The following is a 20,963-nucleotide window of genomic DNA, read 5'->3' as shown; positions in this document are numbered from 1 at the left end:
TAAAGCAAGTTACCCACCTCCTCCCTGCCCTTTTCCCTTAAATTTTCTCTGTATACATGCTTTTTGAGCACATAATCCCTGAAAATAACCAAGATAACTTTTGGCGGTGTTATTGATGAGCCAAATTGCAGTTAGGAATTTTAGCTCTCCTCATTTGCACTTACTTTTATTGAGTGACAATTGTTTGAATTCAGGGACTGCTTTTGGAAGTATATAATGAGAATTTCTGTCTTATTTCTAGTTACCCTCAATGGGTTCCAGAAGATGTACCATCTACAAGGTATGTCTAAATTACTTCAGTGATATTTAGGTAAGGATTGCTAAGTCTGAGTGGTGCTTATTTTGAATATCACGTACAGTGTAGTAAAATTGCACACAGTTGGATCTGTTTCACTAAACTAGTGGTTGGGTGCAGCCTAATCTTTATAAAGGTGTTTTTTAGGCTCCCAAGTTTGCTGCTTCAGAGATTACCACATGGTCAGCTGCTGATTGTGCACACGCACACACAGATAGATCCATTATTTGATTTATATCGCTTATCACATAGGAAGTGATGAGTTGTGGCTAGTAATGAGTATATTGATTGTACATGAATGCTCAACTTGCTTTCCGTTTGGGTCAAATGTAGGAACAATCCTGCTCGACAGTCCAATCTTGCTCCAGATGCTGCGTCTGCAATCCTCGCAGTCATCAGACAGTTGGATGCACGGGATCCTCACGGAGGTCAGAATAAGATTATCTTGTGTGCTTTTCTGTTTGCAAATCACAGCAATGGTTTTTCTCGTGTTCATCTTGTCATCATCTTTTCTGATATCATTTGCTAATTTGGAACACTTAATTGTCTTTAACTAAAAAGTAATTTTCACATGGAGTTGCTCTGAAGCCTATATTTTGTCCTTCAATTTATCGTATGCAGTAAATTAAAACAACACAGACATCTGGGATCTTTCATACATAATCTCTTCATAAAATGAATTTGCCATTTTTTTTCTAAATTTGTAGTTCTGTTGTATTTTCACTTGATCTGCGTGCAGCAGACAAGTGTAGTAAAATATGATAGAATTTCACTTGCTGGGAGTTCATGATGTGTTTTTGTTTTCTCAGGCAACAGAAAAGGTCAAATCCAGAACAAGCGAAACATGGTTTGTTTTCATCTCATTACAATACGAATGATATTAGGTCAAAAAATTACTGTTTAAATTTTCAATTTGGTTCTTTCATCTAGGTTTGAAAAAAATACTCCACTTTGGATTGAACTAAAGTGGAATAAATTTGATACTGTTAGTGCTTTCTGGTAATAGTTTATTCTTCTGAAAAGTATTCTGGTGAATTAATGTGTAAGTAGGTTCCATAATTTTTGTCTTTAGTTCAGGATGTTAAAAAAACATTACCTCTTGTGCTTGAATTATTATTACTTTCTATTTTCTGTTGAGAAACAAACTATTTGGTCCATTTGATCCTTGTTACTCCTTACAAGCTATTTCCATCCTTCATCCTGTTTTATTTAACACATCTTTTAGATTGTTTTGTCTTTCATCTTTTCCTCAAGTGCCACCTGTTAGCTGCTTCAGCTTTGTCTGGGGTTGTGAGTTCACCACTCTTGAATTCTAAATGAATTTAAAATAATAATATTCATTATACTTGTGATCAGCTTAAGTACATGAAATGATAATGCCATTTACTTTTCAATGAAATATTGGTTGTTGAAACATGCATTTAAGTCTTATCTTTCCTTTCAAAAGGCAGTGGATGAACCTGGCAGAGTACTTCATATGACAGAATTGCCCAAAGGAAAATGCAAAGTGAAAGACATTCTCAAACTTGCTCAACCATTTGGACCTATTGCAAAGTACTTGCTTTTAAATACAAAGAGCGAGGTGAGTAAAGGGAATTTGGCAATATCAAATTAGGCCGTACATAATTTGGTGATAGTAATAACCTGACTCTTGTTAAACAGTTTCTAAAAGTAAATTGTATGTGAAGCTTTGAGGATACAATTAAATTTGACTTTCTGAGAATGAAGTAGTTTTTAAAAACAATTCCTACCACCAGTGAGATCCATAGCTTGACATTTGTAATGATCACAAACATTAGTTGTTGTTTTTTTGTTTAAACTCAAAACATTAGGGGTTTGTACAAATGGCCACAAGTGGACAAGCACAAGCAGCAGTTGCCTACTACAGTATGAATCCAGCAATTCTTTATGGCAAGAAGGTTCGAGTGGATATATCTCTCAAATACAAAGAGATAGATTTAAAGGTAATTGAAATGGACTATTGGTGAATGTTTCAATTATTGTTTTCTGCATTTGAGTCTCCTTTTTTACAAAAAAAGTGTTAAGTTTTGCTGTTGATGTTTCTTCCGCTGCTTCTGACTACCAGTTGTAACATATATGTCTGCATTTGGGACTAAGCATTTTGGCTTCAGGAGGGTTAGAATCCATCAGAGTAATACATTTGGGGAGAAAGTTCTACCCTGCATGACTTCATTAGAGAAAAGATTTTAAAATTGAACATTTGGCATTTAAGCAATTCTTTCTTTAAAATTGTTCTTCTTTCCAGAAGCAAAAACAAGAAAGTGGTGGCAGAGTGGCGCTTCTCCAGAATCTCCCTCCCTCTGGGTACTCGGATGCTGATGTTGTGAAAATGGGCACCAGCTTTGGGAAAGTACTTAATTACATTGTGATGAGACTGAGGAACCAGGTATCGTTAAAAGTATTTTTGGTGTTTAAAGAAGGCAAGGGTTGCAATTAATTATGTGGTATACCTACTGTGAGAATTTACTGTAATGTTTATAATGTCCACGTCCAAAAAGTTAAATGACCAGAGGAGGAGCAAGGGAAAAAGAGCTTGTCACTAGTTGAACCGTTGGGACCAGGAATATACAGTATACAGTTATCCTAACACGCTGTGGATTGTAAAATCAATGTTATGATGAATTTTGCATCAACTTTCTCCTTACTATATAAATATTGTTACCAATAGGCCTTTCTGGAAATGGAGTCAAGAAAATGTATGTTAGAAATGGTGAAACACTACAAGAAAAAACCTTTAATATTCCGAGGTAGAAAGGTAACTGTGGATGCATCTCAGAAATACAGAACTCTTGTACTGAAGGTAAGGGATACCCTAATTGTCTTTCTCTATGACAACTGAAAATATTTAAAAGTAATTATTTGTCCGTAAAATTCTCTTAGCTTCCTATGGTGATAAAAGCTGTTATATGGTGGTATGTCCTTTCCCTTTTTTTAAGTGATCATTCTCTAAGTATTTAGCATTGTATTTTGACTTTTTCAAAAGTGAAGTACTACAAATGGAATTGGTTATGACAGGTACCTTATCAACATTTAAAGGATGCCTGGACAGGTATATGGATAGGAAAGGTTTGGATTTCTTTTCATTCACTATGAATCTATGACTGCAGAAAATCTAAAATTGTCGTAATATTCTGTTAATCTGGTGTCATCTTGGCAGAGTGAGAGTTAATAGTGAAGGCTGGTGATAATAAGAACTAGAAAATGTTAAAGAACACTTGAAGAAGCAATGAAAGGAAACACGTCTATGTTGGCCTATAGTTTTCATCACAAAGTCACTGTTCTGATTTATTTCCCAATATACATGGGTAAATGCATAGTTTGCTGCTGCTTTCTAATACTGACATTGGGCTTTTAAAGTATTGCATGATATTTAATTTCATTTGGATCAAATGTGCAAGGAAGTTTCCTTACTGTCAACTACAGTGTACTTTTATGATGAATCATTGTTCTGCCATGTTGAACAACACTTGGAAGAAGGACTTAAAGTACCAAGGACACAGAATATGAAATGCCTATTGCCAGGAGTGATTGGCAAGCACTACTATTTAACCGAGCTGGCCAAGATCTAGATTGACGCTGAACAAATTTAACAGGTGGACCCTCTCCATTTAAGTTACGAGGCACTACTTTTGTATTAACTTGCATTTATTAAGAACAAATCCAGTCTTTCAAAACTAGGCATTCAGAAGTGAATTCAACCACAATTTGTATACTGCATGGTCTGGCAAAGCTTTTACTTTTGGGAAGCCAGAGTTCAATAAGGAATGCAGAGCAAGATCAGCACCAGGCAGATCTAAAGTTAAATGCCAATTCACTGCATAATCGAAGGTTCAATAGTACAGTTACCCCATTGTTGTCTACCTGACAGTGTGGAAAATTACCTGGCTCACTGCCACAAAGATCATCATCAATCGAAGAAATAAATTACAGAGTTGAAGTGGGCGTAACTCCTTGAGTTGAGGAATCATTGCAACTTGTGGTTGTGGCAGTCAGCTGGTTAAGCATTGATTTCCTTGCCAATTTAAACCCATCCCCAAGACATAACTCCAAGTGTATCCTGGGTGTTCGATTCTCGTGATATGCAATCCAAAGGTTCATCGGAAGTCAAGAATGAGGCATGAAACTTGTTGCTTGCAGCCATTTTATTAAATATTCTTTTTGGCTCTTGTAACAAGTAGTAGTGTTCAGGTAACAAAGAAAAGTCCAGACTACAAAGTAGTTGTGGTCGTCTCGTACCAGGGCAGAGATAACAGCAAATTGCAGTGATAAATATTAACCTTTAAAAGCATGACAACTGCTATTGAAAACTTAAGAAAAATACAGGAGCAACTACTGTAATTACTGGAAATTCACTGAACAATTACATGTATATCAATAATTATTTAAAGATACAGGCAAAAATGAGGAAGTTTAAAAAAGCTACAAGAAAAATAACTATTCCCCAATCCAACATGTGGCAGTGTTCTGGACTGAATTGCCTTCAGCAGCTTCGTTGATTACGATTCTGAAACCAAATATATGGCAGCTAGTGGTTGCATATTATGCAATTTCAATTAAGGTTCTTCCAGAATATGATGTAGTTCATCCCTTGTTGTTTGCTTGCTGGACAATGTTTAGGCAGTGATGATCTCAGACTTGCCTTACTCTGGATATTCAGCTGCATTACCATTGTTGTATGCCTTCAAGAGCAGGGCTGAAGCTAGTTGTCATGTAGCTTGTGGCATTTTGATGACCCAAAGCAAGTGTAATGGCGTACTTTACACTTGCTTAAATGATACCCTACTCTACTCCACAATGGCCTATTCGTAGAGCACTTCCCAAACCTTTACCATCAGGAAGGACTACGGCTACAAAAGCTTGAGAGCACCTGACTTGGAATTACAGAGTAACACACAAAATGCTGGAGGAACTCAGCAGATTAGGCAGCATCTGTGGAAAGGAAAAAAAAGAGTTGACATTACAGTATAGCATTTTGTGTATGTATGTATTTTCAGCATCACCAAAATTTCTTGTGTTTGTGTCTTGGAAATACATAGCTGGTCCTTAATTTTCGTGGATCTAAATTTTGGAACTGCAAACCAAACAGTGATAGATATCATTGCCAGAGGGGTTTCAGTGGTTCAAGTAAATGACTTGAATATTCTCAAAGGCATTTAGGGATAGGCAACAAATGTTAGCTTTGCGAACAATATCTTATTCTGAAAATTGAAACAAAAATACCTGCTCGTTTCTACCATTCTGGGTAATTACAGTAGTTATTCTCCCTGGAGGCTTTACATTGTCAATTAAGCAGATGAGTTAGCTCGCAAATGATCTTCAGTCATTTTACTAGAAATCTTTATTTCTAAACTATCAGTGAGGTAGTTGACAGAATAAAAAATTTATATTAACTGTATGGGGCACTTCTAAGTTGAGTCTTGATGTTCAGACCATGTAAGATGATGTGCTTTTTCCACTACCAAGTCAAGCCTATTTGGAAATCGATTTATCATAACTGGTGTGTATGTTGCATGAATTTTTAAAAAAAGGTGATTTGGCTGGTTACAAAGCAGTAACTCAATCTCTGTTCTGCTTCTACAGTGTGTAGGAGGCAGCCTTAGGAATACCAAATGCTGTTGCTGATCTGTAAGAGGCACAAGTGAATCACTGTCACATTTAACATTTTTTGAATTCCTGGATGGTGGTAGGGGAAAAGAAGTAAAAAAGTACTGGAGTTTCCTCTCCTGTTGAGGCATTGGAATATCAGAGACAAGGGGATGGGGGTTATTGAAGATAAAAATATCAATCGAACAGTTCCATTCTGAGTTTGGCAAAGGGAACAATGTTTGCTGGTGACACCACCTTTTTGCAGGTAGTAAGTTCTATAATCTCTGGCTGTAAAAGATCTTTAATTCAATGCCCCCATTTTGAATCCTCCTTCCAAGGAAAATAGATTTTTTTATTTGCTATTAAAGTGTTCAAAGTTCTCTGCCCTTGTTTTCACTGGCTGCTTTCTCATCAATGAAAATGGAAATGTACACATGAGAATCCTTGTTGCAGTTCTAAACAATGTTCCTTTAGAAGGTGTTTTTTCTTTTCAAGGATGCAGCATAGATTTACCAGGTAACACTTTGTGAAGCTTATCTTGAGGTTCCACAAATTAGCATTCAATTTCCTGGAATTGACACATTTAAGGAGTCATTTGAAGTTTTCAAATATTTACCTGCTATATTGCTATTTCTACTAGGTGGGCATAGAATAAAATATGGAGTCCTTTTTATTAGAACAAACTAATTAGAGAAATAGCAGTAATTGGACTTGAGGGGTAAATGGTCTTGGTCCTTTATAGTCAGCTATATAACTTTGGAATGTATGGAACATGAGACCCTTTAAACAGCCATGACCTATATCCTCTGAACCTAGGGAGTTTTCTACAGCATTCCTGATATTGTAATCATTTTTACTGTTTTTCAGAAACCAAGCATTAAGGTTCAAGAAGTGTTGAAGGACCAGGATAAAGCAGATAGGTAAATAGGCACAAAGTTAATGTATATTATTGTAATGTATTTGACAGTCACTTTGGCATTTTTCTTTGGGTTATTTGGAAAGATAGAAAGGAATGTGCCTATTTCCATAAGTTGTCAAACGCTTGGAGACACTTAATGGAAAGTCACATTCTTTATGCAGTATATAGGCATCTGTTAGTCTTGTGAGACCATGGACTTTTGCCTTCGAAGGTTTCCAGGGCGCAGGCCTGGGCAAGGTTGTATGGAAGACCGGCAGTTGCCCATGCTGAAAGTCTTCCCCTCTCCATGCCACCGATGTTCAAGGGAAGGGTACTAGGACCGTTACAGCTTGGCACTGGTGTCGTTGCAGAGCAAAGTGTGGTTAAGTGCCTTGCTCAAGGACACAACATGCTGCCTCAGCTGACGCTTGAACTAGTGACCTTCAGATATCTTCAGATTTATTCATTCTTGGAATATGCACACAGCTGTCAATACCAGCATGGTCTATCTGTCATAGCCCCTCAACTGACAATGTTGTTAAGACAGAAAACACAATGGTTTTAAGTTGCAGAGAAGCTCTGAGAAGGATGTGGTGGACACAGGCAATAGGGGCAGGCCAGGTTTGCCATGGAAATAGAGTCCAAGAACTCAGCCAAGCAGGCAATGTCTGTAGCATGGGTAACGGAAGAGAAACTAGTTGAAATTTCAGATCAAAGACCCTTTATTAGAACAGAGAAATAAGGCAATTTAGTTATTCAGTCTAAGTAGCAGGAGTTGAGGGAGGGCAATGGGTGGAATCTAGAGGAGAGAGATCCATAAAGAGGAAGGCAAGTCAGAGGGAGCCTATGAATTTAACTTATTCTCCCTCATCAACCTCCAAAATACTTTGGACCAAATTTTGTTTTCCATATGCTGAAAAAAACTTTGACAAATGTGAATTTTGGGCCAGTTTATTTTAACCCATAGATTGTTTGCCACCGATTTGATTCAATTACCAGAGCTAAATCTTATTATTTTATACTATTTGCTTAATTCCCAGAAGACGACGACGTTCCCGTAGTCCTTTAAAGAAGAAAGTACCTAGCAAATCTAGGAACTCTCCAAAAGCTGATGGAGATAAAGGAGAGCAGACAACCTCGGAGAGTTCGCCTTCAAAAGCAATCAAGAAAGATAACTCTGAGGGAGATAGTGAACTAGAAATTAAATCTGAAGAAAAAAAGGAAGATTCACAAGAAGCAATTGCAGTTGTTGAAAGCGATGTGGAACTTGATGAAGGAGGCGTGGTTGAGGGGCTCTGCATTAGTGAATCAGAGAATGAAGCTGATCAAGAAGATTTACTGAAGGAAACGGTACATGAGATGGAAGGATCTGACTTGGTGGAACCAGATTCGAAAACAGACATGGCAACAAGCGTGCAAAATGCATCGGGACCAGCTGAAACGGTAAAAGTTTAGACATGTTTCTTTGAGAATATGACTAGGAGGGAACAAGTGGAATATAGTATATTTAAATTTTCAGAAAGCTTCCTTTCAGTTTGAGCAGAAGAAGATGGTCAAAAAGCACAGTGTTTGTGGTGATGTACTTAGGTGGGTTGAGAATTCATAATCAGACATAAAGCAACTGTGAGAGTAAATGGATCATTCTCTGTAGGCTATGATCAGTGGAATATAGCAGGGATTAATGCATGGGCCCAGCATTTTGTGATCTGCATGAATGACTTGGCTGAGGTGACTAAATGTCACATTTGCATGTTTGCTGACAGTATAAAGCTAGGTGGGTTTGTACATAGAGGAGAAGCTTTACAGGGTAGAGACAAATGGAATGAGTGGGCAAAACATGTAAGATCAACATATTGTGGGGAAAGATGTGAGACTGTTCATTTTGCTGCACAGTGTGCACTGGTTTTAATAGAGAAAGAGGTTGGTGATAATAATATTCAGAGGAGGCCGAGATATCCCTGGGCATAAGTTGTTGAATGCCAGTATGAAGTTGTAAATGATTAGAAAAGCATGTGGTATGTTTTCCATTGGAATACAGGATGTCTTACAAGTCATACACGAGGCCTAGATAAGACTACCTCAATTTTGATCAGTTTACCTTAGGAAAAAAATGAAAAATATACTGTAGTTTTATTTGAAAAGTTTTCTGGACCAAATCTGGGAATGACTAGTTTGCTGCACGAGAAGAGATTGGGTGGACTTGGGGCCCTTAGTCTCTCGGAGGTTCGTGAGTGAAAGGAATTTTTGTTGAGATTTTAATTTTTAGAACTTGATAAACGAGATGCAGGAAGAATTTTCCCCCTGCTTGTGCCTAGAAACAAGGCCAATTGGAATTGAAGTGAGCAGTAACTTGTCTTTTTGGTGAGCGAGGAGTCTTTGGTGGAGTTGTATATTCAGGAGGCTGTGGAGGCGAGTAGCCAAGTTTATCCTACAAAATCAAGATTGGTGAATACTAAAAGTGTTAGTTATGGGAACGTTCAACAAAATGGAACAGAGGTAGAAGATCAGCCATAGTTATGATGAATGGTAGAGCCTGCCTCCTGTTTTTTTGTATTTGTTATTCCTCTTGTGTTTTTCTGTTTTGAATCAGGTGCCAGCTGTTCAAAGGAGCAAAACAAATCAACAAGCATCATCCCAGGTATTTTTTTTCCTGCTTGAGTTATTTGACTGTATATTTTAAAGTTTTAAATATGTGAAAGTCACTTTTTATTATCAACAACTTGTTAACACTTGTCAGCCTTTGACTTTTGCTTACTTTGAAGCATCTTGATGTATTTTTCTTATTTAAGAAGGAGCTGACTGCTGCTGATCTGCTTTTCAGATTGTAGAGAGGTGTAGACTATATTTTGACTTAAAGTGTAAAGGTTAAAATAAAGATGTCATTAAGATACACAACGTTGTCAGAAGTCTATGTTATGGATGTTCACTCTCAAATACTACCAGTAGCATTTTAAGGCACAAGTCCTAAGTCATTACTCCTGCTGCTGTCACTTCCTCTCACACAGTTTCTTCGTGCTTTCATACATTGTGCTGTAGCTAGACGTAAGACCATGGGTATTAAAAAAGATGATCGTAATTGGATGTTGGATATGCGTCATTGGTGTGGATTTGAGTTTCTTCTCCTTGATATCTTGTCAATATGTCAAAAACACAGAAATACTTTTTTGGCATCTTAGTAATTTGAAGTGCTTTATAATATGCTTTACATTTTTTTTTATCATAACAAATACTGTTTACAAATTATTTCAGAAAAGGCATTTGTGTCGCTGTGCTAATACCAGCTCTTGTAATACCATTTTTCCTTCACCACCACAACCACCACCCTCCCACACCCTGTGTTTTGTCTTCTGCACAATTACACACTATTCAAGGCATTGCTTCTTCAAGTGGTCATGTACCTTATCCACAGACCAGAGAATTTATTATTATTGGGTTGTGTGGGTGAGCCATTTTGTTAAAATGGATGGCATATATTTAAAGATGTGAATGCCCTTGCAGTAATGTAGCTCTTCTCAAGTGCTGGTCTCTGAGTTGGAAGTGTTCAAACAGAGACTGACCAGAGGTTTAAATAGGTTTAGCAAACTTCTTTACTTTTGTATTGCATTCAGTTAATATCAAGGACCCCTCAAGCTTTTGTTTAGCTACCTTCAGAGACTTGTGGATCTGATTCTTGATTTTTTTTTTCCCCCCCCTTGACATACTTGAGAAGGGTCATTTATTCTGATCAAAATGTTACTTGATGTTATCTTCCCCTCCCAAGTAAATCTTGGAATCCTCCAGTGCTCCATCGTCATCCCCGTGTCTAAAATGGATTGAAAAATTGTTCCTAGAGTCTCTTCAATTTCCCTTGTACTTCTCTCAAAACCAAATTCTTAAGAGTATTCCCAAACTTGAGTACCTAATTTTATTCCAGCTGTCAATTATTTTTTAACAACTGAGGAAAAATGAGTTACATTTTCACAATCAAACAGTATTTCTGCTAGAATGAAAGTATGTTGCTTTCATATTTGAATAGATCGAGGAAATACTTCTGTTACTGGTGTAAAACTGTAATGAAAACTTTGCTGATATCCCTGAAGAGCTTATCTCTTTTCCCCTTGTATCTCTGCAGTCTCTTGTGTGTACTTAATTTGCTTGCTCCACCATTTTCAGTTATGTGATTCATGTTCAGAAAGTTTAGTGGCAAACTGATTTCAGCTAAAATAATTTTTTTCTTTGGTTGAGGTACTGTAAGGTTATAATAGTGTAATTGAGCTCAGCCAAAAGTGAGGCTAAAAGCTACTGGGAAGTACAGAGCCATGATTTGACAGGTGAATCAATTAGGACCTGTTACCTAGAAGCCTCAGTTTTGTATGTTTGAACCTTAAAACATTGTACCAGTGAAAGCCACGTCAACATGTGATCATCTATTTGATAGTGGGATTCTGGGAAGGAGGAAAGCTATCAAAGTACTGAGGCAACATCAATAGAACGCAACTTAAGAATGTGCTGGGGAACTTAGCAGGTCAGGCAGCATCTATGGAAACGAATAAATGGTTGACATTTCGGAATAAAAAGGGTGGGGGAGGGGAAGGAGGATAGCTAGAAGGTGATGGGTGAGAGAGATAAAGGGCTGGAGAAAGAAGAATCTGATAGAGGAGAATAGACAAAATGAAGAAGGAGGGGCACCAGGGGGAGGAGATAGGGAGGTGAGAAGAGGTAAGAGGCTGGAGTGGGGAATAGAAGGGGATTTTATACTGGAAGGAGAAATCGATATTCATGCCATCAGGTTGGAGGCTATCCAGACGTAATTTGAGATATTGGTCTTCCACCTTGAGAGTGGCACAAGATGATGCCATGGGCTGACATGTCGGAATGGGAATCAGAATTAAAATGGTTGGCTATGATAAAATTCTGTTTTTGGCGGATGGAATATAGGTACTTGACAAAGTGGTCCCCCAACTTATGACGTGTCTCGCCAATGCAGAGGTGAAGTGTTGCCTCACCTAGTAGGAATGTTTAGGGCCCTGAATGGAGGTGAGGGAGGAGTTAAATGGAGGTTTTACACTTTGGCCTTTTGTAGGGATAAGTGGTGGAAGGACCACTAATAAACGTTTGTGGTGAGGCAAGTTGGATGCTTGTTGGGACAAGAGTCCCTGGCCCCACTGGTGGCTGTTATTTGGTCATTTCAACTGGATGTGATTTATCTCCAGCAGTTTGATATGCATGGTTAGTGTTAGACATGTGGACTTTACTCAATCACATAGGGATTCTTGCTGTTTCCTCAGGTCCAACTATACATTGCTGTGTGGCAGGGAGGCTTAGCAGGGGTGCATCAATATTGATTTTGCTAATTTTCATTAACTACTTCCTCTGTTTTTCTTGTTCCCACCCTTCTGCTTTCTCTTGTTCTGGTGACCCTTTCACACCTTGCATTGCCCTCATACCCTGCTTATCAACTCCCTCTGGTTCCCCACCCCTTTATTCCTTGGCTTACTGTCCCCTCCCATCAGATTCCTTGTTTAGCCCTTTACCTCTTCCATCCGTCACCTCCTAGCTACTGGTATCATTCTCTTCCACTAATCACCTCCCTCCCTACCTTTTTATTCTGGCTTCTGCCCCTTTCCTTTCCAGTCCCTATGAAGGGTCTTGCCCAAACTGGCGACTTTTCACTTCACTTCATGGATGCTTTCTGACCTTATTGCATTCCTTCAGCACAGTCAGTGTTGCTCAAGATTTCTAGCATCTGTATAATATCTTGTATTTCTGTATATCCATGTTTTTTCCCATAACTTGTTTGGAAAGGAAACATTAACTGGCAAAAGATTTTGATAATTAAGCAGGAGAGGGTTACATATAGAAATCTTAGACCATAAGACATAAGAGCAGAATAAGGTTATTCGGCCCTTTGAGCTCACAATACTCCAAGTGAGGCCTCACCAGTACCTTAGAAAGCCTCGGTAATTGCATCCTTGTTTTTATATCCTAGTCCTTTCAAAATAAATACTAACATGGCATTTGCCTTTCTCACCAATTCAACCTGCAAATTAACCTTCAGGGAATCTTGCACAAGGACTCCCAAGTTCTTTGAATTTTCTCCCTGATTACAAAATAGTCTGCTATGCTTTTATTCCTTCTACCAAAGTACATGACTATACACTTCCCATCACTGTATTCTGTTTGTAACTTCTATGCCCGTTCTCCTCATCTGGCTGAGTCCTCCTGCAACTATCTTATTGTCATATTTCATCTTTTCTCTCTTTATGGCTTTTTAAGTTGCCTTCTGTTCATATTTAAAAGCTTCCCAATCTTCTAACTTCCCACTAATTTTTACTCTATTATATGCCCATTCTTTTGCCTTTATGTTGGCATGGACTTGTCAGCTGCAGTTGCATTATCCTTCCTTTAGAATACTGCATTGTATCTATCCTGCGCCCACTGAATTGCTACCAGAAATTCTAGCCATTGCTGTTCTGCAATTATCCTTGCTAGTGTCCCCTTGTAGTCAACTTAGGCCAGCTCCTCACATGCTTTTGTAATTCCCTCTTTACTCCACTGTTCTCCTTCTCAAATTGCAGAGTGAATTTTATCATATTATCACTTTATCCTAAGGGTTTCTTTACCTAGAGCTTCCTAATCAAATCTGCTTCATTACACCATGCCCAGTCCTGAATATCTGATCCCCTAGTGGGCTCAACCACAAGCTGCTCTTAAAAAGCCATCTTATAGGCATTCTACAAATTCTCTCTTGGGATCCAAGATTAGCACCAATTTTCACAATATACCAGCATATTGAAACCCCCCATGACTATTGTAATCATATCCCTTTTGACATTTTCTATTTCCCATTGTAAATTGTAGCCCACATCCTGGCCTCGTTTGGAGACCCGTATATAACTCCCATCAGGGTCTTTTCACCCTTGCAGTTTCTTAAATCTACCCGCCAACAATTCTACATTTTCCAATCCTTTGTCACCTCTTCCTATGGATTTCATTTCATGTTTTACTAATAGAGTCATGCCAGCCCCTCTGCCTAGCTGCCTGTCCTTTGGATATGATATGTATCCTTGAATGTTAAGCTCCCAATTATAATCTTCCATCAGCCATGACTCAGTGTTGCCCACATCATACCTGCCAATCTCTTAACTGCACTGCAAGATCATCTACGTTATTTCGTATACTACATGCATTCAAATATAATACCTTCAGCCCTGTATTTGCAAACCTTTTTGAGTTTTGTCCCCTCATCCCACTGACTGCAATTTCGTCCTATCATCTGCTTATCCTTGCTGATAGTCTCTCTGCACCCTGCCTTTTTAGACCAAATGCTACACCCTCCACTCTATCACTCAGTTTTCTATCTGCTTGCCAAACTTCTTTAATCCTTCTCTAATTGTTCTAGTAAACCTGCCCACCAGTATATTGGACCTTCTCAGGTTCAGGTGTGACCTGTCCCTTTTGCACATGTCATACGTTCCCCAAAAGAGATCCCAATAATACAAAAGTCTGAAACCCTGTCCCCTTGCACCAGTTCCTCAGCCATGCATTTATCTGCCAAGTCATCCTATTCTTACCCTCATTGGCATGTGGCACAGGCAGCAATCAAGGGATCACTACCTAGAGGTACTGCTTTTCAGCTTTCTACCTAGTTCCCCCAAGTTCTCTTTGCAGGACATCCTCCCTTTCCTTTACTATGTCATCATGTCAATATGTATCAAGTCTTCTGGCTGCTCACCCTCCCTCCCCCTTTAGAATGTTGCGGACCTGATCTGAGATGTCCCTGAACCTGGCTCCTTCTGGGTGTCTTTATCGCGCCCAGCATATCATATCTGCTCCTCTGTTAAATCCTCTACCACTACTGCAGTCCTCTTCTCCCCCAGCCCATTCTGAGGCACAGCGCCAGACTTGGTGCTAACGACCTGGTCATCCTTCCCCACCCAGTATCCAAAACTGGATCCATATTATTGATGGGAATAACCAGAGGGGTATTCTGCACTGGCTGCCCTTTTCCTTTCCCTATCCTGGCAGTCACCCAGGTACCTGCCTCCTGCAACTTAAGCTCCTATCTGTCTCCTCAGTTTCCCATATGAGTTGAAAGTCAATGAGTTGTAGCTTGAGTTTCTTAACACGTTCTCTGAGGAGCTACAGCTCTGAGCGCCTGGTGTTGATGTGGTTATCCAGGAGGCTGGAGGTCTCCCAGAATAGGAGCATTACCTTTTAGAAGATTAGGTGTGTTTTTGACCATTAAAGATTATGTTTGAGAGTAACTGGAGCAGAAGTTCAAAGCATTTCATAACATTTGATTTTCTCTAGGATCTGAAGCAAGAATGCTTTCCTGAAAATATAGATGAATTTGTAACTGTGGATGAAGTTGGTGATGTGGAAGCTGGAAATTTGGACCTGGAAGATCTGACACCGTGTGCAGAGAGTAGTAAACTGGAAACTGATGAAGCCAATGTAAGCATTTTAACAGAGAAATCAGAGGACACCACTGAGCAAAAAGAAGAGGATGTAGAGAAACCTAAAATAAAACATGGTCAAAAGAGGGGAAAGAACATCAAAACTAAAAGAACAGAAAGTGACCAAAAAGATGGTAGTGAAGATGGAAATGAACTGATTGACAGTAAGATGGAATCAGATGAAAAGAATGAAATGCAGGGAGAGACTGTCTCAACTTGTGCAGAACCAGAAAGCAAGCGTGCTCGATCACGATCTCCTACTCCAGATGAGTACCGACTTGAACCATATCAGCCCAACAACCCTGTAGGTAAGAAGGGTTTTCTTTGGAAAAAATGCAGAAATGCTATTCTTTAATACTTGTTATGGTGCTTGTCACACTCATTTATATGTTCATTAACTCAATTAAAGCCATTTGCAAATATACTGGATTTACTCAAGTGCCACATTTGTATATTCACACACATTTCAATGCTAGTCCATTTGCAAATTAGTACGATCTGGCTGTCCTGAAGCAGTGCTCTCTCTTAATCTAATTATTTTCTTGAAACATGTAAATATTATTGGCATTTATAGCTGTTATCCAAAAACTCACCTGAAATGCTGTAGATTTGGTGGCTGAAAATCCTGTACTGTTGTTTTGTTTTCCCCTTCCTTTTTTTGTTCCCTCAAAAGGTACATTTTCAGGTGTGAGATGATCTGGTCTCCACTTGCCTGGGTAGTTTGTTCAATGCTGATTTAAAAGATCTAATAAGCTGTCTCTTTTTAAATTACAGGACTAGACTATGTGGTTCCAAAGACTGGATATTATTGCACACTCTGCTGCCTCTTTTACACAAAGGAGGAAGTGGCAAAGAAAACCCACTGTAGCAGCCTGCCTCATTATCAGAAGCTGAAGGTGAGCATTCTGGTGCCTGTAATCGTAGGTGGTAGTTAGATGTTTTGTGTGTTTCTTTGTTCTTCACAGTGTTCAAGCAATTGAAGATCTATCGATTCACCAGGTGGAAGGATGGGGGTGGGGGGGAGTCAATGAAAGCCTTGGAAGCCGATCTAGAGACAAATCATGGTTTAGAATTGAAATGACTACACTTCATCGTTCTTCAGTTTTGCAAGAAAATAACGGATGCTGACAATATTGAATGGGATGGATGTACACTTGTATGGGAAGGGCTTTCTGACGGTGTGTATTCTTGATTGGTGAGGAAAGAAAGAATCAAAATTGTTGAATTACTATTTGGTTTGATGTTATTGGTAGGGGAGGTCTCCAGAGAAAATATTTTCAATATTCAACTATTTTCTTGGCATTGGCATGGATTGATTAAAAACAGATCTTATTTGGCTAACTTGATTTTATTGAAACAGATGATGCTTGTGAATATTTTAAATATCTTTATCAAAGAGTGACAAAGGTTCTTGGCAAAAAACAACATGGATTGGTTGAAGTGCAGACAGTTAATGAACAGTTGCTCAACAGAATGGCAGGAAATATTCTTCAATATTCCCAGGCACAACTATTCTGATGTCCATGGAGTGTATATTGAGATTGACAAAAGCAAACTACTATAAATGCTGGAACAGTGAAATATTCAGCACTTGAAGCATTTATGGACAAATGACATGGTTAACACGTCCATTGCAGCTCAGATTTAAAATGGGATTTTAAAAAGGGAAAATACTGGAATTGAAAGCAATAAAAAATTCTTGAAATATCTGGCAGATCAGGTAACCCTTGTGGAAAGCTAGATGGTAAACATTTCAGATTGATCTTTCCTCATTTTGATGAAAGATTAAGTTAAAACAAAAACAGCAGGAGTTCTGCAGATGCTGGAAATTCAAGCAACACACATCAAAGTTGCTGGTGAACGCAGCAGGCCAGGCAGCATCTCTAGGAAGAGGTGCAGTTGACGTTTCAGGCCGAGACTCGTCGTCAGGACTCTTCGTCCTGATGGAAGGGTCTCGGCCTGAAACGTCGACTGTACCTCTTTCTAGAGATGCTGCCTGGCCTGCTGCGTTCACCAGCAACTTTGATGTGTGTTGCTTAAGTTAAAACAAGTTGATTTTCTATGTTGTAGGGTTGAAGGAGTTTGGGGAGAACAAACTGAATCTGTAACTGGGTAGAAACCAAGAGAGCATTGTTTATGCTGACTGAAAATGGTGATTTAAGGTTTAGTAATTGCAGCCTATCTAGCTGGTGAATACAGAAACAAAGATGTGTATGTAGGCAAAGTAAAAGAAACTACTGGAACTGAGATACAAACTGGACCATTGCTAGAAATATTCAGTGGGGCAGTCGGCATTTGTGGAGAGAAAAGATGAGTTAACATCACCATTGTGTCATACTGGCCAGTTCCTGATACAAACTGGAAAGTATAGTCATCTGTAATTACTAAATTTAATTTCTAATCGTGAGGACTAGGATATACCTAGGTAGAAAATGTATATTTGAAGAGCTGAGTTGTGATCTTCTATTAATTTTATACAACTGTAAAAGAAATTAGTATATTTTAACTATCTGAACATTGAGAATTCGTGTGATGGGATAAAGCTGAATTAAATTTTAAAAGTATGATGCCATTCAATGCAACTATGTTGAGTTTGACAGTGACTTACAATTTAATGAGAGCAATCCAGATTGATTTGTGAATACAATGATGGAAATTTGAAGTACACTGTGAATATGTATCTTGAACTGTAGAACAAATGATAGTTTAAAAAATACAATTCTTTTCCCAGACTTCAGCCCCATTCTTAAGCCTAGGTCATAACATTATGATGGAGGATGGGTGTCTAAAGACTTCCTAAAACAATGATGACATGGCCTCATTAATGTTCTTTATTTTAAAGAAAATGTTGAACAAGCAAGCTGAAGATTACCGGAAATCTAAAAGAGAACAAAGCCCTGAAGTGCAGATCGAAGAGATAACTGACCAGTGATTCTACTTCTGATCATCTGTAACATCTAACCTATTAGCTGGCAATTCTTTTAGCATCCTGATTTTATTGGTTATTATTTTTGCCCTTCTAACAATGTTTAGATGTCTTAATTTTGTAACGTACAGACATGCATGAATGGATTGGCAACAGTGATTTTGTTTGCAGTAACTATTTGTTAAATAAGTTCTCAGGATAGGGACAGTCAACTCTCAAGGGTATTGAATTGATGGGAATTGATGGATTTCTAAGTTATTGTTAGAATATCAGTTCTTGAGTTATTCCAGGAACTGCTTTGGGTCAAGTACCATATCTAGGTTACTTTATCTAAGGAAGCTGGTGAAGTAGTAATTTGGAAATAGTTGGCAAATGTCAAGTTTTATTGTTGCAGGTAAAAGAAAACAGCTTGCCAAGGATTAATTACATGATCACTAAAATCTGTAGAAAAAATATCTAATATTCATTTGATGCAGCATATTTGTACAGTAATGAAGCTTGCATGGCATTGGTGTTAAAGGTAAAGAAAGTGTTGAGATGGTGAGATTTTTAAGCTATAAAAATGGTAGAAATTCTGTTAATTTTGTGGAGCAATATTCTCTGCAACTGTTAAAAATAAAGGCCAGAATACAATTATATTTTCTTTGATTTGAAATAATGTCAATCTTTTGTTTTTCTAACATGGAGGTTGAGGGTTGCTGCAAGTTGAGAAGCCAATTTCAGTCTTCACCCCAAATTGTAAAATTTTGGTTCTGGTAAGCAGTTTATTTAGATCAGTTTAAAATAAACCCTATATATAAACACCAAAATCAATCAATCAACAGTTTTGTTTTTGCAGTGTCTCATTTATGCTGCAGTTACTGAGGGAATTATTTATTGACTAACATATCAGTCACTTTACAACTTCGACTTTCCAACAAAATACACATCTTACAAAGTTGATTTTTAACAAATTTATCAAATTGGACCACAAGATATAGGTGCAGAATTTGGCCATTTGGCCCATCAAATCTGCTCTGACATTTGATAACAGCTGATTTATTTTCTGTCAGTCCCATTATATTGTCTTCTCTCCATAACCTTTGATACCCTTACCAATCAGGAACCTATTGACCTCTGCTTTAAGACTTGGCCTTTGTTTCCATTGCCATCTGGGGAAACGAATTCCACAGATACACCATCTTCTGGCTAAAGAAATTTCCCTGGTTTAAGAATGTTTCCTTTAAAGCAAAAGTTTGAATTATAATCGAGCAAAATAAATTGAACTTCTGGCTTGGTGAGAAATGTTCTGAAACTGGGAACATTATATTAATATTTAATATTAGTCTTGCAGAATCATTATAGTTTGTTTCCATTAAAACTAATTTCAAGTTTTTATTTTTGTAGGAGGTAGTTTGGTTACTTTACACAAATAGGAGTAAGATTGCTCAAAAGGAATTTTGTATTAAAATATTGTTTTCTCTTGAATAACCTGAAATTTTACTGCACTATATAGTATTCATTTCTGAATGATAAAACCAACTTGTATTATTTACCAATGATCCATGCAAATTGTCAAAATTTGCTAACAAAATGCATATTTACTTGACCACAGTACTTTTAAAAAATTATCTATATGCACTCAGAATTGAACAAGTTCCCAAAAAGTCAGTGTCCTTCGATTTATCCTATTGTAAGCTTGTAAACAAGTGAATTTGAGCAACTCTTTGACAAAACTTTGTGCATTTAAACAAATTTTACTGTAAATAATTTTAATAACACATTCTTGTGACTTAAGGTTATTGTCTGACTGGGATTCCATTGCTAGTTTGCTGATGATCCTGTTAAAAATTGTTCCTTTTTTTTAGTAAATGTTGTCTTTTGGGTGCTATGCTTTAATGTAGGTATCAATTTTAGATGTCAGATTTCCAATGCGGACAAAAGTTTTGGTTTGTTTCTTGTTAAATATGACATAATAAGCATTGTGCTTTTTGGCAAATGTATATTCTGCATGAGTGTGGAATAACATGCTTCCGGAAGAGGACATTTGCTAATGAAGGTGTCTGAACCAAATACGACATATAGTCACGTGTTTTATAAAGGAAATTGTGTGAGGCACTGCAGGTTTAATCAAGAGGCAACAAAGTATTAAAACTGCTGTTATGTCATGTTTTGGTTTGAGTAGAAAAATGTAGTTTTGTAATTCTTCAAATAAAGCTCCAGGTTTCAATGATTGCTTGAATTTCTCTGCTTCTGCTTTTCTGTTGATAAATGTGTAATAAAGGATTTTCAGGACAATTTCATCTCTTGGAATACGATTGAGTATATTTTAACTGAGTTAATTACATAAATGTTTCTACACATTTTTGAATTTCATGATACTTGTATTTTTGACTATCACTCTATTACAAAAATGTCAATTCTATTTGCCTGAATTCTCATTTTTGCTAATAAAATTATTTAGAGGTTCCTTAAGCAATTTCATTTCCAACCCTGATGTCTTCATTGTTTAGTTGTATAATGATGAGGTAAGAGTCTATTGCTTGAATGACATGGTGGACTGATCTGCATGTCCTGTATTGGATAGAATTCATCTATCAGTGTACACTCTTAATTATTCAGTAGTTCAACCTATGAATTGGAACATCATCTTTCCCTATTGATTGTATATTACTGACAACCTAATCATGGAATTAAACAATGAAATGGGTCCTTCAGCCCAACTTGTCCATGCCAACCAAATTAGCTACCTGGCCTAGTCCCATTATTCTTGCCTTTGGTCAATAGCAGAGAGTAAATCTTTCCTATCCAAGTCTTTCA

At 37.8% G+C, this 20,963-nt stretch overlaps 1 protein-coding gene across 10 annotated transcripts in view; it reads left to right on the top strand.

The window, feature by feature from the left end:
- Window positions 1–20,376, top strand: part of LOC140200378 (matrin-3-like) — a 37,672-nt gene extending 17,296 nt beyond the window's left edge. For 9 of the 10 annotated variants that reach the window (XM_072263625.1, XM_072263631.1, XM_072263628.1 and 6 more), the window contains exons 4-16: window positions 242–280; window positions 629–723; window positions 1,105–1,142; window positions 1,743–1,877; window positions 2,128–2,259; window positions 2,562–2,702; window positions 2,985–3,116; window positions 6,770–6,822; window positions 7,841–8,243; window positions 9,391–9,438; window positions 15,093–15,546; window positions 16,013–16,134; window positions 18,081–20,376. In XM_072263625.1, the coding sequence (XP_072119726.1) occupies window positions 242–280; window positions 629–723; window positions 1,105–1,142; window positions 1,743–1,877; window positions 2,128–2,259; window positions 2,562–2,702; window positions 2,985–3,116; window positions 6,770–6,822; window positions 7,841–8,243; window positions 9,391–9,438; window positions 15,093–15,546; window positions 16,013–16,134; window positions 18,081–18,170 (1,882 nt within the window). In that variant the 3' untranslated portion in view covers window positions 18,171–20,376. The remainder of the gene's footprint in view (window positions 1–241; window positions 281–628; window positions 724–1,104; window positions 1,143–1,742; window positions 1,878–2,127; window positions 2,260–2,561; window positions 2,703–2,984; window positions 3,117–6,769; window positions 6,823–7,840; window positions 8,244–9,390; window positions 9,439–15,092; window positions 15,547–16,012; window positions 16,135–18,080) is intronic. The other variant, XM_072263623.1, reaches the window with a different exon arrangement.
- Window positions 20,377–20,963: the final 587 nt, after the last annotated feature.

Source organism: Mobula birostris, chromosome 7, assembly GCF_030028105.1.
Source record: "Mobula birostris isolate sMobBir1 chromosome 7, sMobBir1.hap1, whole genome shotgun sequence".
NCBI classification, from domain to species: Eukaryota; Metazoa; Chordata; class Chondrichthyes; order Myliobatiformes; family Myliobatidae; genus Mobula; species Mobula birostris.
Note: the sequence above shows the minus strand (reverse complement) of the source record. Positions and strands in the feature narration are given on the sequence as shown.